The 18,672-nt window shown below is 40.9% G+C and overlaps 1 protein-coding gene across 4 annotated transcripts in view; it reads left to right on the forward strand.

The window, feature by feature from the left end:
* The window catches only part of GBF1 (golgi brefeldin A resistant guanine nucleotide exchange factor 1), a 324,935-nt gene that overhangs the window by 141,717 nt on the left and 164,546 nt on the right, over positions 1-18,672 (forward strand). For 2 of the 4 annotated variants that reach the window (XM_026710970.2, XM_026710972.2), the window contains exons 17-19: positions 614-702; positions 2,013-2,215; positions 17,564-17,687. In XM_026710970.2, coding sequence (XP_026566755.1) covers positions 614-702; positions 2,013-2,215; positions 17,564-17,687 — 416 coding nt within the window. The remainder of the gene's footprint in view (positions 1-613; positions 703-2,012; positions 2,216-17,563; positions 17,688-18,672) is intronic. The other 2 variants (XM_026710971.2, XM_087933854.1) reach the window with 1 other exon arrangement.

The raw sequence follows: 18,672 nt of genomic DNA on the forward strand, positions 1-18,672 counted from the left end.
GTCACTGCTAAGCTTTGGGGAGCGGGAAAAAGAATATCCTGCCTCCCCCTCTTGAGTCTCACTCTCAAAAAGGAAAAAATTGGTGGTGGGGGAATTCCATCCATGGGTTAGGAAAAAAAAAGTTTTGCCCAGATCACTCATGCTACTGCTCAGTCTTTCTCAGTCACTTCTTCCATCAGGCTGTCCCATCTTGGTCTGGCCATAATGGCTGTCGTCGTCTCCTGCCAGTCTGAGGGCTTCCTTCAGACCTGCGAGGGGTTGCTTTCCTCCTCGTGATCCACGGAGTGTCCCCTCTTCACCACCTCTCTGGAGTGACTTTTGGTAGAATTAGGCTCAGTTAGCTAACCCACCACTGCATCGCTGCGACATCAGCCCCACCCCCTCACAAGTATTTTTTTTTTAGTGTCCCTCTATTTTAATATATACAGCTGTATCCAAAGGTCCTGGTTTTGTTTTGGTTTTTTTGTTAACTAATAATCTCTGTCAGAATTGGCGCTAATAAAGAAGAGCAGTACTGCTGGCTTGTGAAGTTGAAAGTTGTTCTAATTGATTATAATCAGGAATACTAACTATTTGAAAGGCTGTACTGTAAAAGCAGTCTTTTTTTTTTCAGCAGAAAAGATCATCCCAAGAAAGCCTACTCGATTTTCCTGCTTCCTACCCAGAACACAAGAACTGATAATGATTAAGAACAAAAAAAAGGTATGGCATGTTGTTTCTGAAGTATCTATAGTATGTGTCCATTATGTATACAGTAAAGATGTGGGTTCATTCTTAAGTATAATAGTAAATATAAAAGAAGAAAGGGGGGAGGGAATCAGATTTGAATGTGCTAAAGTGATCTTTAAATATTTCCATTAGCATTTGAAAATATAGAAATAAAAGGACCCAAATAAATGCTAGAATCCCTATAGGTGGAAAGCATCAGGAAAGAACTGACTTGGGGATTTACAAAGGCAGTGGAAATGAAGATGATTTGGAAATTCATCTGTTGTTAAAACATAAAACCAATTCTTTTCAGTGTTGAAAACCACTTGCAAAGACATTAGAAAATACAAGCATTAAATAAGAAAATAAAATGGAATAACAATGACTAAAATACTTTATTTAGTAATTTGTTAGATTTTTATCTTACAATGTATTTAGGAGTTTAGAGGGTTGCTTTTTTGTGATGGAAATGGGAAAAACCTTGGGCGACAGCACGAACAGATGCTACTTGGAGAACAATCCCTAAGATAAGAGAGGTCATAGCTCACACCTGGATACAGGGCAGAGCAAGGGGCTCAAATGGGAGCCTCATTAGTTTTTTGGGCTGTAAAGAAGATAATGCTTTGTATTTTCAGACTTGCAAGATTCTGTTAATGTAGGTGTATACCAGGGGTCCCCAGACTTTGGCAACTTTTAAGACTTGTGGACTACAACTCCCAGAATTCTGGGAGTTGTAGTCCACAAGTCAAAGTTGCCAAGTTTGGGGAGCTCTGCTTTATATTAAGGTAGCAATAAAGGAGAATATTTGTTGCTCAAGGTTGAAATGAAATTTTGGTGCTCTCTGAGCTTGGTTGTTTTCTTGCAGATGTTTCATTACCCAAACTAGGTAACATGGTCATTTATGTTTAGATAATATTTAGGTTTGAGATTTATTAACATTTTGGATTGATTGAAAGCTCTGTAATTGTTCAATAATAACATTAATCCTCCAGAATACAACTTGCCTAATAATTGTGCACACAATGTAGAAATTTGATGTAAGTGTGAGCATTGGTCAAAATTGTTTTATTATCATTGCATTTTTAAATTGTTGCGAAACAAGGTAGCTGCTAAGGAAGAAATGACTGTATTGAATTTTACTAACGTAAAACTTAATTGTGTGGAATAAGGTCTAAAAGTGGTCTCCAGACCTAAAGATTAAAGAATAACATATTGAATTATATTACTGTACAGAGAGTATATGATTTGATATAAGAGTAATGTCACTATAAAGTACTTAATTTATTCATTTTGACTTTTTAAAGCTCTTGGTAAGTGGTTCAGAGCACTTCAATCAAAAACCAAAAAAAGGAATACAGTTTCTTCAGGAGAAAAATCTCTTGGCTACCCCAATGGATAACAATCAAGTGGCCAAGTGGCTGAGAGAAAATCCTAAACTGGACAAGAAAATGATTGGGGAATTTGTGAGTGATCGAAAAAATGTTGATTTGCTGGATAGTTTTGTCAGGTGAGTAAAAATGTATCTTAACAATTTGATGGATAGGTAGGTAGGTAGGTAGGAAGGTACTATATTTTCCCAAAAATATGATCTACCACGAAAATAAGCCCTAGCCTGATTTTTGGGGATGGGCATAATATAATCCCTACTCCAAAAATAAGCCTTAGTGAAAGGGGTATGGCCAGCACAGGAGGCAGCCTGTCAGCTGGTGCTCCATTCAAAATTCAAGAAAGAAAACTTAGACTCTTTAGATTATCTTTTACTGAATTTGAAGTGGTAACATCAGTAGAATTCTGAATCTGAGAAATTAGGCGCGCAGATCACATATACAAAGTGTTGGAAACGTTCCCACCCCTCATAGTTCAAATTATTCTTCCAATGAAAAGTTGTGAATATGATCATGTGGGCATCTTCAGGTGGTAATGAGGCCTCTGTCCATTGACCTTGACATATTTTGATAAAGATTTGCAGCTGCGCAGAGAAAAGAAAGCTAAGTGAGAAATAGAAACTTAAGAACAGGAATTTATACCCCCCCGCCCACTCCTCATTTACACAACACAAGAATGTAACACTTCTAGCTCTCTTCCCAGACAATATCCCCCCTCCCCATTATTTATGGCAGCCAAAAGATGCAAAGCAGTAGTAGAAGATCTTGAAGGCTGACACAGCCCTTCTCTGGTCACCTCATGGACGCTTGGGCCCCGAATCATGGCCCATGGATCAGCTGAGCCAACAAGGGGTGGGAGCTGCCTCTCATCCTGTCTCTCTGTGGAGATCTCCCAGTGCAATGCTCTGCTACAGCTTTGGAGTAAACTTCCGCCTTCCCTGTGCAGGATTGCAAGGCTGAAGGCTTTGGAGGGAGCATTTTTGGGATGTGCGTCTGTGCAGAGCTCCCCAAGGATAGAATGATTGGCAGGGAAATGGGAGGGGGGGATTTTCCTACTGATCGGAGCAAGGCTAAGCCTCCAGCCTTGCAATCTTGTGCAGGGAAGTATGCTCTAAAGCTGTAGCAGAGAGTTGCACGAGGAGACCTCCACAGGTACCAGTAGCATTTCTGAAATGTTAACTTTTAACACAATGCTCACAGGAAAATCCCTGCCCATCATGGTTTGATTTGCTTTCTCTGAAGCTTTGTTCTGAGAAAGGTCTGTGCTTTCTCGTTCCCTTCTTCCCCTCCCTCCTCTGGCTGTCCATCTCAGCTTTCACAGACAACTGTCTGCCAGGGTTGAGCCTCCCTCGTGGGGTGTGATCGAACTTCCAACCCAGATAATCCCAGATCGAAAACCTCCGAAAACTTTCTAAAGCCGCCAGCCTGCCAGGACCTCTTTGCAAGCAGCTGCTGAGTGCAAGCCTGCACACCTATTCGGTGCTGCAGGCGCCGGGCTTACCGTACATCTATGCTGAGCCTGACACTCTTTGGACCCTGGTGTGGGCACTACAACTCTCTTAACGGCTGTGTGAGGCAGGGGTGGGGCTGCCCCTGGTTGCCTTTGGTGCCTGCCTCATCTGCGGTGGCTCTGCAGCCACCTCACCTTCCACCCAGCCAACCCCACCACCAAGGCCTTATCGAAAACCTCTGAAAAACTGAGCACTGCCAGCCTTCCAGGGCCTCTTTGCGAGCAGCCACTGGTGGAGTCTTGCCACCTTGTCCGCTGCCATCCAACTCCCATGAGAGTTGCAGCGCCCACCAAGGCCCAAAGGTCTTTGGAAGTTTTTGATCTGGAATAATTCAACCTGGCTAGGCAGGAGCAGTCCCGCAGTGCTGCCGAGAGCTGTGCTGCCAGGAGGGCAAAGAGGCCAGCAGCAGCTTGGGCAGCTGCTTGGATATTTAAAGACTTGTGGATTTCAACTCCCAGAACTCCCCACAGCCCCCCATCAGAGCCTTCCCCTTTCTGGGTTGGGGTAACTCATGCCCACCGGGTCCATGAGGAAACTTCCACCCTGGCAGACGGTTGTCTGAGAAAGCTGAGATGGATAGCCGGGGGGGAGGGGAAGAAGGGAATGAGAAATTACAGATCTTTCTCAGCATAAAGCTTCACAGAAAGCAAATCAAACTGATTGGCGGGGGGAGATTTTCCTGTGAGTACTGTGTTAAAAGTTAACATTTCAGAGATGTTACCTGCAGAGATCTGCTGGTACAGTGCTCTGCTGCAGCTTTAGAGTATACCACTGCCTGCCCTGCACAGGATTGCAAGGCTGGAGGCTTCACCTTGCTCTGATCAGTAGGAAAATCACCACCACCATTTCCCTGCCAATTGTTCTATCCTTGGGGAGCTCTGCATAGACGCACATCCCAAAAATGCTCCCTCCGAAGCCTTCAGCCTTGCAATCCTGTGAGGGAAGGCTGAGGTTTGCTGCAAAGTTGTAGCAGAGCCTTGCACTGGGAGGCCTCCGCAGAGATAGAATGAGAGGCAGCTCTATGTCCTTGCTGGTTCAGCTGATCCACAGGCTGTGATTAAAGGCCCTGGCAGGCTAACAGTGCTCAGGAAGTTTTCAGAGGTTTTTGATTGGGGCTTGGTGATGGACTGAGCCAGGCATAAGCCGAGGTGCCGCTCTCAATCATGTCTCTGTAAAAGGTGGCCAGGACAGAAAGAGAAAGACCTATCTGGAAAATAAACCCTAGCTTGATTTTTACACACAATATAAGCCCTAACCCCCCAAATAAGCATAATGGTCATGGCATAATGCTCATTGCAGCAGTGGAGTTGCTCCTTGCAGAATGTCCCGAAGCTTGTTTGGGAGGTGGAGCCACTCATGGCAGAATGCCATGAAGCTTGTTGTGCCAGGGAGCCGCTCACGGCTGGATGCTGCATGTACGTTGTGCTATCGTGCACGTTCATAGCACCAGTGAGAAGAGTCATATGGTGCTGTCCCACCATGTGTCTCTTCTTCTTCCTGGACGAAGAAATGATGAAGACTCAAAGTTTTGTCTGCATGCAAAGGGGATGGTTTGAAACAGAGCAATTAGCTCCATTTCAGACCATTCCCTTTGCAAGCACACAAATTTTCATCTCCCTCTTGGCAAAAAGTGTTTGGGCATCTACCATCGGCCCCGCCCTTTCCATCCCACTGTCTGTTTGCCTGTGGCCTCAATTGGGGCCAAGTTCTTAGCAAGCCCCAGCCTCCACCTGCCCTGCCAGGAAGGCGAAGAGCTCCTGCGAGGTGCTGTGGCCAAGTCGCCAATTTAGCCATCTCTGCTAACTCCCATCACCTTTTGCTGCCATTTGTTCATTGTGGGGATCGAAGTGTCCTTCCATTTTTGTACATAAAGTTATCTTGCTGCCATCAACTTATATAACATCAAAGTTCTAATTTCCCCTCCAAATCTTTTTCCATTAACCCCAAAAGAGAAGTTTCTGGTTTTATCTTTGTATTTATTTTAAGAATCTTCTGCATTAGAATATGAATGCTACGCTAATGTTTCTTTGCTTTATCACATGTCCACCACAAATGATAGAAAAGTCCCTTCTTTGCATTTGCACTTCCAACGTTGATTTGAAGTCCCTGTCAGGGTTCCAACTGATGCCCTAATTAATCATGAGCCTCAAGCCAAGCTTCAAAAGAAATCCAGTTATTTATTAGGAGCTTCATGTCAACATGGACCAGGTGGAGCCAACTCTGAGCTCATTCATTGCCTCTGATCCTGTTTCCCCCTTCCCCCAAGATGTGTCATCAGTCACATTCCCCAACGAAGCAATTTCATGGGTTTTCGAAGTCACTCCCTCCATCACTGTGGGTTTCTATAGAGATGACTCTGATGTCTTGGCTGGAAGATGTTTTGATGTTTTGACTGAGATGCAAGCTCCTTGATGCAGTTGTGAAGGTCGATTCCCCATCCCACTTGCCTATGGCAACTCTAGAGCAGGTCAGGGATGCTTTGTGAATTGACAGTACCTTTATACATTCTTGATAATTTATCTGGTGTTAAATGCCAATTATACATTAGCTTATAAAAATTTCTTTTAATTGTAATTTAGTGTAAATTTTAAACCTTTTATCCACATATTCTTCCATTGTTCAAGCTTTACATTTTATAGACCTTAGCAATAACATGTTCATCACTACCACACAGTAGACTTTCCAAGTCAAATCCATAACTCTTCTTGTCTAGTTTAAATCTTTCTTTCAATTTTAAATATAAATAATGGCAGATCTGTTTTGATTCTAGCTCTTCCTTGGGCTTGAGGATAGGATCACCAAAATTAAAAGGTATTATTTTACCATAGGTCTACCAGTCAGGCTTCACCACCATTTCTTTTCTGAAAAAAAGTTTCTTGAGGGGACACCCAAAGAGGCATCCTTGTTTTATACTTATTCCCAACTCTTAGAATGGCACATCTAGCAAAGTTAATGCATTAACAAGAGTTGGAAGGGACCTTGTAGGTCATCTAGTCTAACTCCCTGCCCAAGCAGGAGACCCCACACCATTTCTGACAAATGCCAGTCTAGTCTCTTATTGAAAGTTTCCAGTGATGAAGCTCCCACAGTTTCTGAAGGCAAACTGTTCCATTGGTTGATTGTTTTCACTGTCAGAAAACTTATCCTCATTTCTAGATTGAATCTCTTCTTGATCAGTTTCCATTCATTATTCTTTGTCTGGCCTTCAAGTGCTTTGGAAAATAGCTTGACCCCTTCTTCTCTGTGGCAGCCCCTCAAATATTGGAATGTCTTTCCTGGTCCTTCTTTTCACTAGACTAGCCATGCCAAGTACCTGCAACCATTCATGGCATGTTTTAGCCTCCAGTCCCCTCATCATTGTGGTTGCTCTTCTCTGCACTTTTTCTAGAGTGTCAGCATCTTTTTTTATAACGTGGTGACCAAAACTGTATGCAGTATTCTACGTATGGTCTTACTAAGGCTTTATAGAGTGATATTAGTACCTCATCTGATCTTGATTGTATTTGTTAATTCATTTTAGGATTGCATTGGCTTTTTTGGCTGCTACCACACACTGTTGGTTCATATTTCATTGGTTGTCCACTAAGACTCCAAGATCCCTCTCACTGCTATTAAGCCTGGTTTCACCCAGTCTATATGTGTACTTTTGATTCCCCCCCTCCTAAGTTTATTTTTCTCTACATTGAATTTCATTTTGTTAGATAGGGCCCAGTGTTCAAGTCTGTCAAGAATGCCAGCTTAGTATTATCCACAAATTTGATAAGTTCCTTTTCTATACCCTCATTTAAATCATTTATGAAGATATCTTGTCATATCATAAATACCTGTGCCATCCAAATCTTAATACATGATTTTCTAAATCAAGTAGCCTCTCATTCTGTAGGTTCACCCACTCTTTTAGCTAGACCAAACAAGAAGCGTCAACATACAGTTTCAAGTCCACTAAACCCAAACTTCCTCTTTCCTTAGCATCTTGCAGCAGTTTATATTTATTCTTGGTTTTTTCACTTGCCATATACATTTTGAAATACCCCTCTGCCATTGTTTAAATGGAGTATTAGTTGCAAGTATTGATAACATCTGAAACAAAAAAAAAAGTATTTTGGTAAGACATTCATCTTAATTACAGAAATTCTACCCAATAGTGACAACCAGAGCTTATCCCATCTTAATAAATTCTTTGTAATGTCATTCCAGAGAGGCACATAGTTCCTTTTGAAATGGTTTTGTGCTTGTATTTGTCAATATTATCCCCAAATATTTCACCTTTTTCTCAACTGTAAAACCAGACTTTTTAGTCAATGTATCACAGTCCTATGGAGTTATATTCTTAATAAGTATTGTTGTTTTCTGCTTATTTATTTTAAATACCCCAAACTGATTTAATTTCCTCATCAAATATTATATATTATTTTTAGGTCTTGCAAGAATATAACTAAATTGTCAGCAAATGCCCTCAATTTATAAACTTCCCTCTTGATACTTATACTTGCCTGAAATCTCTTCAAAATTTCCAACACCAAAATAAACAACAAGGAAGACAAGGGACATCCTTGTCTTGTATGTACCCTTTTGAATTTCACATGGTTAACAATTTTTGCTTGCTGGGACATATGAACAGCTTTGATCTCTTGAATAAAATTCTCTCCAAAGTTCTTTTCTTCAAGAACTTTCATCATAAAAGCCCAATTTAGATTGTCAAAGGTCTTCTCTGCATCTAAGAATATTAAAGCTTCCTGTTTCTCATTATGGTATTGTAAATTTTCAAATAATATTCAAAACATTGATTTGAAGTACCTGTCAGGGTTCCAACTAATGCCCTAATTAAATCATGAGCCTCAAACCAAGCTTCAAAAGAAATCCAGTTACTTATTAGGAGCTTCATGTCAACATGGACCAAGTGGAGCCAACTCCATCTATAACTCAAATTCTTTTTTTCTAAATACCAAAAGAACTGGGTTATGGTCAGAAAAAGACAGGTAAAATGTCAACTTTTAGAATTTTATTTACAAGGTTTTTACAAGCCTTAGCAAGACCACCTAGAATAATGTATCCAGTTTGGTCACCACACCATAAAAAAGATATTGAGCCTCTAGAAAAAGTGCAGGGAAGAGCAACCAGGATGATTAGGGGGCTGGAGACTAAAACATATGAAGAACGGTTACAGGAACTGGACATGGCTAGTCTAGTGAAGAGAAGGATCAGGGGAGACATCATAGCAGTGTTCCAATTTTTGAGGCACCCAATGGCCAGACAAGGAATAATGGATGGAAATTGATCAAGGAGAAATTCAACCTAGAAATAAGAAGAAATTTTCTGACAGAACTATCAACCAATGGAACAGCTTGCCTTCAGAAGTTGTGGGAGCTTCATCACTGGAGGCTTTCAAGAAGACATTGGACTGACATTTGTCAGAAATAGTATAGGGTCTCCTGCTTGGGCAGGGGAGGGGGGGTTGGACTAAATGACTTACAAGGTCCCTTTCAACTCTTCGAATCTGTAATCTGTAATTTCTTGTCTGTATCTATTGATTCAGATGGGTCCAAAATTAGTTTATGCCTGATCAAGAAATCCTTGACTTTTTCGATAGAATTCAGTCTGAATCTTTGCTCTTGATTGAAGTATTGTTCCTTCAAGTTTATCCCAGTGGAAGAGAATTTTTCTTTTCTTCAGAATATCAGTAAGAAGAACAGACTTTCTTTTTTCTCAAGATTCTGACAGGAATTTCCTTCAAAACAATTATATGCATGTTTTCCATTCTTAGTTTGGATATGAAGTGGCAATCCAGAGCATGGTCGCTTCGTTGTTCTTACAAAATGAACTAAGACATCCCCTTGGTAGTTTTCTTGTAATAACAAATCTGGAGTTTACTCTTTCTCTATTTCAGAGTCGGGGATCTTTTCCCCCAGTTAATTAACTAAGTTGGCTTTAATCATATTTAATCTAATACTCTCTCCAGACAATTCAGGAATTGTCAGTTTCATACAAAACATATTTCTTCTCCAGTTAATGCTTCATAAGTTCCACTCTATCCTTCACCTGTTTAATATCTGCAGTCAAATGTATCTCCTCACGACTTTACTTTGAAAGTATATCAAGCTTTGATTTCATTGCCTGAATTAGTTCATATATTTAGCTGTATATTCATCCAGAAAAGGTCTTAAATATTCTGCATCTCCTAATATTCTTTTCAATTTCTCCATTCTCTTACTCCATCTTGTAAAATTGTAACTAATGTTTTGATTTTAAAGTTGAAAATTTTAAACTTGTAAGTTTACGTTAAATCCAATGGGTTGAATAATATTGCTGGAGTGTTAAAAAATTAGCAATAGTACAGTCTCTTGGCTCCCTCATGTGGTCAAAACCACCACAGTAATATGAGCTACAGAAAAGAACATAGTCTGTGCCTCTTTGTATAACAACTGGTTCAATCAGAAGCAAGTAAAATCAGAACTATTCTTTCCCCTCCTCACAGCAAGATCAAAATAGCATTTAGGCATTTGTTTTGGAAGCAGAAAGTTTCAACAGTTAATTAAAGATACAAAATCCTCTAAAAGATTTAAGTCTAGAAGTTTCAAAAGTAGTTTATATCAACTCTGAAGCTGACCTGGCTGAAGCCATCTTTCTTCTGCCTCACAGTTGCCACGAACTTTGAAAGCAGGAAGGGTGGGGGAAGCAGATTGACCGACTACCCATCAAAACAAAAAGTTTTCCTGGAGGAACCAAGGTCATTTCAGCAGATAGCAGAGGAGTGACCAAGCAGCCTCCCAGCTACCTTCATTGGACAATATGACTGGTGACAACTTGAGGAGGGAATATTTGCTCTTTTAATTGGGGGAAAATGGTGGGAATCTTTAGAGTTGGTTTTCACTAGCTGTGTTCAATAAACATGTTTTTTGAGGAATCCCCTGCTTCTGAGTTCTGCTTTTGATGGATGCATAACTCAGAACCCTGACAGTTTCCACAATTATTTCCAGCTTCTTTTTTTTGGCTTGGATACACCAACTCCTTGCTCCAAATAAATACATTTAAACTGAGATAATATGGAAAAAAGAAGGAAAAGTTGGGTGTGTGTGTTAAAGGTATCAACTTCCAACTCTTTTTAGCACAGTAGAAGTGTTCTGTCCTCTCTACACATTACTCTGTATGGCCCTTGACTTACAGCTAACAACCTTTCCTCCAATAAAACAGACTGTGTGTAAATCTGGATGCTTTGTTAAAGGAACAGAATGGTGAAACTGGAAAAATAGAAATGCATATAATAAGAATCCAGATACAAAATAAGCAATGTTGAGTTGCTGGTGAACTAACAATTAAGTACAGATAGTAGTGAATATCTGTAACTTGCGTCTAGGATGACAGTAAAGGTTCTCGGAGCTTGTGTGTTGGTTTCCAAACTTTTCATTAATCTTTACCCACACCACCAACAAACAGCACCAGTTCGATTGGAGCAACACCGAAATCATTGGCCATGATACCACCTGCCATGCTCATGAGTTCATCAAAGCCTGGCACTCCACAAACAATTCTATCAATAGACATGTTGACTCACAACCAAACCCTCAGAATCCAAATCAACTGCGTAGCCAACCAGAGACAGCACCAACCATCAACCAGCCCATGCAGTCCAGCAGTTCACCTCCCAATGATCCTGACCTGATGTAATCTCCTTATCACAAGACCCATCACAAGACTCACTGAAGACTCACAACTGACTCATTGTCAGCTCAAGACCCCCATTTGACACACCCACACCTGAAGCCCTTATAAACAGAAGAACACTGATATCCCCTAAATTTCCACTGAAGATATTACCTAGCCTGGTAATGAAATGTTTGGAAACCAACCCACAAGCTTGGAGAACAAACCTTTACCGTCAAATATTTATAAATCTAAATCTCACTAGCAATGCTGTGTGTATGGGATGTGGGGTTTTGTCCTCAGATGAACACATACCATGGATTAGGCTGGATTCTTTCTTGTGCTTTTGTTTCCTTCCAAATGCTAAAGGAAATGGAGTTGGCTTCCCAGGATGCATTTGTTTTAAGAGTGAGGGTGATGACTCAGAGTGTAACACAAACGTAACAAAATCCAAAAGGTAAAGAAATGTCCTTTAATGCCTCCAACTTGACCCCACTGTTCAATAATTCTCAGTTGGAGATAAAACTTATTCAAAAATAGTCTTCAAATGAAAGCAATACAATCCAAACTTAATGAGCAGATAAAGATGAAATAGAAAACCAAAACAAACTACAATGAAAGAAATTCCACAACAAACTAGGATAAGTAATTACGAACTTCAAGGAGATAACAAGGCACAGTCTGTTTGAAAGACGCCAACCAAGATAACTTCAGCCCAAAATAAAACACGGCAATACTGTGTTTTAACCATCTCTCTTTTATACTGTTCTCCCCAGCTGCAACCAATGAGGGGGATCATGGCCGCTTCCTCTCGTAAGACAAGTTGTTTCCTTCTCCATTCCTCCCTGCATGTCCTAGGATGAAAAGGGGATGGGCCTGGTTCTTCCTCTGACTGCCCAGCCAGCCTTTGCCCTTCCCCAGCCTCCTCCACAACCTCCGAAGCCACACCTCCACTCGCTGTCGGCTGTTCCTCCTCTCCCTCAGAATCCCACTCTAACAAGGGCATGAGAGAGGGTTGCTGGGAAGATGATTCTCAAAAGGGGCAAGGTCAACTTCTGACCAGGGGTCTCCAATCTTTTGGACCTCAGGGACCACCAAATTCATAATTATAAATCCCGTGGACCACCAATAGGAATTTTAAAAAAAAGATAAATTTATTTGTAAAATAATGAAATGCACCTATTTAATATAACAAAGTTATAAATGCTTAATTATAACAAAATTGTAAATGCTTATTTAATCATAACAAAATAAAATGTTTAATTGTAACAAAATAATTAAAGTTAGTGCAATTGTTGCAAAATATTGAAGCATTAGTGTGATATTTGTTCCTGTTCGTTTGAAATAAGTTTATGGATTTTTGGTTCCAACGATGTTATTGCAAGATGGAGAGTCGTTTTTATTTCAAGCCAAGACCGAGTTTTAATTACTATGACAGATGAAAATGTCTTGTCTCACAAATACGTTGAAAATTGAATCAAAATTTCCATTGCTTTTTTAATGAGCAGTGGATATTCACTTTTTATGGAGAGCCAGAAATGAGGTCTTGGGATGGATGACTGGAATTTAGCTTTGAGATAGTCATTGCATTGATGAGGCTTTCTTTTCCATGCATATTTAAATTGCTATCTTCAATGTTTGTTGCATATGGATCTATTATTCACCTATTGCCATGTCTGGGAACTTTCTTTGGGTAGTAATGACCAAAAGATTCTGTGAGTGACTGTAAGTGCTGTTGAACAATGGTTACCACCTGCCAGTTGACATCTTTCTCATATACTCATCAAAATTTGAAAACATTTGCAGGTCTTCTTCAGTCAACCGTGTTTGCCACAGTAATATTTTCTTTTGAAAAGCATCCATTTTACCTCGTAGTGTGAACATGTCCTGAAGTTGTCCTTGCAAAGTTCATTTAACAATGAAAAAATATCTGCCAGGTATGCAAGCTTGGCTACCCACTCATCGTTGGACAAGAGTTCTTAAAATTTTGGATTATTTTGCTGGTAGAAAAATATTTTGATTTCTTCATGCAGGGCGAACAGTCGGGTTAGTATTTTCCCCCTTGACAGCCATCTCACCTCAGCGTGAAGAAGATGAGTATACTCGGAACCCATTTCTTCACAAAGTGCCTCAAACATTCAAGAATTGAGTGTTTTGTGTTGAATTTCATTTTCAGTTTTAATAACATCTGATAATACTTCGTGTTTTTCCCATTGCAAGCTGAAAATCCAGAAGCAATTTCCAAATAGAAATTAGTTTAACCATCTCTGGTTCTCCTTGCTGTGGGGAATAGTATATGCTTCTGTTTACTGATTAATCTTTATAACGTACCATAATTTATATTAAAAGAATTCCCTATATTATTTCAGACTTTTTAACCCTAAAGAGAGAAAATAATTTTTCTAGTTTTTAAACACAGACATGATATTCTTCTGACTAAAATTGGAATTCCGATTTTGGGGGGAATCGCCCCCCCTTTCCCCCCTTCTTCTCCTCCTTCCCCTCCCCTCTTCGACCTGCCGCCTTTGCTCCGGCAACGGCCTGAGGAGAGGCAGAGGCAGAAGTCTTCTGATGGGGCTCCTCCCATGGAGGATTGGGGGCGGCAGCGGAGGCAGCTTGAATTACCCCACCCCACCGTCTTCTCCAGCTGGGAAGGAAGCCATAAGGCCCCCTTTCCAAAGAAAGCGAGTCTAAGACTGGCGGTTCACGGGGAGAACACGAATTGGCGCCTTTCTTGCCGCTCCAAGCGATTTAGCTAACCCTGCGCTGGCCGGCGGCTTCGGGGAATGAATGGAAGCCCCGTCCCCTGGGTAATTGCGGGACCACCACCGCGTTCTCCTGCAATGAGTGGAGAGGCCACTCAGCGCGCCGGCGGAACATCCCCGCTCTGTTCGGTGGAGGAGATTCCCTGAGGAGACCAGAAGCACGAGCTCAAAGGATGGAGCGGGGGGGGGGGAACCCTGGGAAACACAGGCGCTGTGCTCCGTCCCTGCACCAAAAATGCCCTTGGGGAAACTACTTGTCCCGCCTAAGAAAGTAATAATAATAATAATTTTAAAAAGCATCCTGCACACCCTTAGGCTCCCCACGATCTGCCTTCTGACCTTGTTACGGAGGCTACCAAGCCGAAGGAGCAGGGCGGAGCGGCGAGGTTTACTCTGCCTGGGGTTTTGGGGGGCAGTCCATTCCTGACTGGAAAAAGCTCGCCTGCAAGGTCATTTCTGACCGCAGCATACAAGAAGGGAGTAACTCAATGTGGAAGTGGCTTGGGACCAGGTTAGCTATTGCCGGTCACATCTACCTGACCCACCAGAGCTGGGAGGTAAGGAAACATCAGAAGAAGGGCTATCTCCGTGGTGGCTCCCTCTTTCTGGAACATCATACCCCCCCACCCCCCAGATTAGACTGGCTGTCTGGAATGCCCTGAAAACTTGGTTCTGCCAGCGGGCCTGGGGAACCCAGAGCGGGATGGAGGCCATTAATTGGTTAGTTTGAATGTGTGTTGTCGCTAGCGTTGGTGTTGTGTGTACGATTTCTTGGTGCGTGGTGCGGGTTCTCTTTTGGCCGGCCTTGAAAGAGCGTGCACGGGGCAGGCGGTGGAGACGCGGGAGCGAATGCGGGAAGGAAGTGAACCTCGTTGCAAAGTTTTGCCTGATACTCTGCTAAAGCTTCAAGGGGGCGTTGCCAATTTAATTCCCACTGGGGCACTGTGCGGACTGTGGCAGGTGCTTAGGCAACCCCTGCACCCCTGGCTACTTTTCAGATTTTTTTTTCAGAGGGGAATATCATGCCTGTAAACAGTAAACTTTACTTTTTAAATTTCCTCTTAACATGGTTGTTGTTAGTTGCGAAATCGTGTCCGACCCATCACGACCCCATGGACAACGTTCCTCCAGGCCTTCCTGTCCTCTACCATCTTTCTGGAGTCCATTTATGCTCACACCTACTGCTTCAGTGATTCTGTCCAGCCACCTCATTCTCTGTCGTCCCCTTTTATTGCCCTCAATCTTTCCCAGCATTCTTCTCCAGTGAGTCCTTTCTTCTCTTTAGGTGGCCAAAGTATTTGAATTTTAACTTCAGGATCTGGCCTTCTAAAGAGCAGTTTGGGTTGATCTCCTCTAGGACCAGAGGTAGTATTCAGCAGGTTCTGACCAGTTCTGGAGAACCGGTAGCGGAGAATTTTGTGTAGTTCGGAGAACCGGCAAATACCACCTCTTACTGGGCCCATCCCAATCTATTCTCTGCCTCCCAAGTTCCCACTGATTGTCTGGATCTTCTTTTGTTACCCTGCACAGGAGAACAAAACTGGAAAGCAGGTTAGTGGGGTGGGGAGGAAATGGAGATTTTGCAGTATCCTTCCCCTGCCATGCCCACCAAGCCATGCTCACCAAGCCACGCCATGCCCACCAAGCCATGCCCACAGAACTGGTAGTAAATTTTTTTGAAACCCACCATTGTCTAGGACTGACCAGTTTGATCACCTTGCAGTCCAAGGGACTCACAGGAGTCTTCTCCAGCACCATAGTTCAAAGGTCACAATTCTTTGGCGCTCACCCTTTCTTATGGTCCAACTTTCACAGCCATACATTGCAACGGGGAAAACCATAGCCTTGATTATACACACTGTTGTTGGCACAGTAAACATACATGCTTTAAAATTCATATTCAATGATATTTTACAAACTTTAAAAAGAACTCTAATATTATAAAGGGCAAAAAAATAAGAACTTGTTTCCTATTCTGCCTTTTACAGTATTGCTTTTGAAATGTTGGATTATTTTTCTTTTGTGCAAAGACAAATGCAAAGAATGAATTAAGCAGTTCCGCTTTCTCCCTGTTACTTGCCACTTCCTTGCCATCTTTTCCCATTAATGGACTGCCAGGACTGCCTTCCTGCTATGCTTGCAACATCATGCTTCACTTGCTGCCTGTCTGCCATATATAAGGGGTGGGGAGAGATGCTGGGGTGGTATTAAAGGGGGATGGAATGAAGAGAATTGAAACTACTCGTCTGTGCCATCCTATGAGAGCCGCTGGCTGTTCCAACGTCACACTGTGGAATGCAGAACCATCTGGCCCCAAGCCAGGGACCATTACCAAAACAATTTGTTTAAATACAATTGGACAGTTAATGATAACCAGGGGAAAGGTGGGGAGAAGGGAATAGTTAATCTCATACTTGGGCATGAAAAGTTTCTGTGTAATCATGGTTTTAGTAAAGTATACTTTCACTGATAATGTATCCGAGAGGTTTTCTTTTCTAATGTTCCAAGTTGGGATGGCGAACATTGACTTTTTTCTTGTTTTTTTATAAGAAAAAAGAGGTGAGAGAGAATGATTTTGTATTACCAGCAGGACTGAAGTAGAGGTCTGAGCCTGGTTTTTTTTCCTGAAGCTGGAGGAGATGGATGTCATTGCTCACTTTTTTTCTTGCATTAATATAAAATATATATAAAAAGGTAGAATTTCCTTCCATTGCCCTTGCTTTTTGGGGATAGTAGTACCCAGGAACCAATCTCTCAGACCAAATTCAGTTCATTGTCTCATTATAATTAATACATTTCTAAGGTAAATAGAATTTCTCAGTAGAATTTCAGTTATGCCATTCTCTGAAAATAAGCCATAGTTTCCAAATGATTGAAAATAAAAGTCAGCAAATAAAACATATTCTTAGCATTAGAGGTTTAGCATTCCACTTATGACCACAATTGGGCTTACATTCTTGGTAGTTGAGTGAAGGCAGATGCCATGTGACTGCTTTGCTCAATGGCTGCAATTCTGGCTCTCCCAGTTGTGATTGTTAAGGAGTGTTATGGACTGTTAAATGAATCATTGAAGTTGAATGACCATGAGAACAATGGAAGTTTTGCCAGATCTGAGCACCGTTCCTTCAGTACTCATGAGGATTTTTCCCATCCCTGCTCAGACTGGAAGAAGAGACCTCAAATCCAACATCTCCTTCATTTGAACCTTCCCTGCCAGCTTTCCTATTGACTTTCTAGAGAAGCCAGTAGAAAATATTTCAAATAGTGATCATATGATTGTAGGGCATTTGGCAACCAGTGGTAAATGTGAACAAGTTGGCCGCATCTGAAATGTCATGTGACCAACCTCCCCCCCCCCACACACACACTATGTTTTGTGACAGTCAGAAGTGCTTTACAGGTCATAAAGTACCTTTCAGAGCCCATTGAGACTACGAACAATTGATAAAACAACCAGTTACAAGTCAAGAGCTATCTGTAATGATGTGATGTAGTTCTGCCTAATAATTCTTTTGTTCTGCCCACGTATCTTGATTTTGTATTTTCTTTTCAGGACTTTCCATTTCCAGGGTTTACGACTAGATGAAGCTTTACGACTCTACCTAGAAGCCTTTCGTTTGCCAGGAGAAGCTCCTGTGATTCACAGGCTATTGGAAGCCTTTACAGAACATTGGCATGTATGTTTTGAATTACCCTATATCTTTGTTTTTAAATAATATATTAAGTAATGGAATTGGAATGAAGAATGCTTTTCTCTATGCTTACTTTTGTCATTGTGGAAAAAAATAAGTGATTTTGGTTAGATTATATTTATTTTTTTTGTATGAGTGGCAGTGGCTGAATTAATATATGAACTATGATTTATTACCCAAACAAAGGAAAAAAAATCAAACAAATCAGACTATAACTTATAATCCTGTGTTAATTTTCTATTTGAAAAATATCCCAAACTGACAGCAAGATAGTAAAAGATAAAATGAAGTAAAAATAATATAATAGCAGAAACTGTGACAACACTCACATGATAAGAAATGGTCTGAAATGGGATTGGGTATGATATTTACTCAAAAGTAACACTAAAATTCAGTGTGTGGGGGCGGGCAAAATGTTATATTCTCTGAAATAAGACATGATAATATCATTGAAAGTAAACAAATGAAAAGAGACATAAATATGACAATGTCTGCTGCAAACATTGAACGCAATAAAAAGAGGTGGATGAGACTGGAAATTTTCTCTATATTTACCTGGAAGTAAAAGCATAGAACTCAATTGAATAAAATTTCTGCAAACCTAAATATATTCATTTATCCTTGCACCATAGTACATATGACTATCATTCAGTTTCTTGGTTACAAACAGAAAAAACAGGTTTTCCCCAGTTTCTGTTCCAATTTGTAACTTTGGCTAAATGTATCTATCCTCAATATAATAGCAATATATGAACTGAATGGAATTTTAAATAAGTCTTAAATTTGCTAAACTTAAACTGCTGCATTCTCTTGAACTGTACTCAAGAGTGGTTTTTGTGAGAATGTGTGAATGGAGAACTATTAACTTTACAGAAAGTTACATTATTTTACAGATAATTATTGATTTATAATTAATAAATGTTAATTGAATGTTTGTCTTTGCCCTGTTCTTTTTTTTTTTGGAGCATGG

The sequence above is a fragment of the Pseudonaja textilis genome, chromosome 4, assembly GCF_049901715.1.
Source record: "Pseudonaja textilis isolate UNSWEBS1 chromosome 4, rPseTex1.2, whole genome shotgun sequence".
In the NCBI taxonomy this organism is placed as follows: Eukaryota; Metazoa; Chordata; class Lepidosauria; order Squamata; family Elapidae; genus Pseudonaja; species Pseudonaja textilis.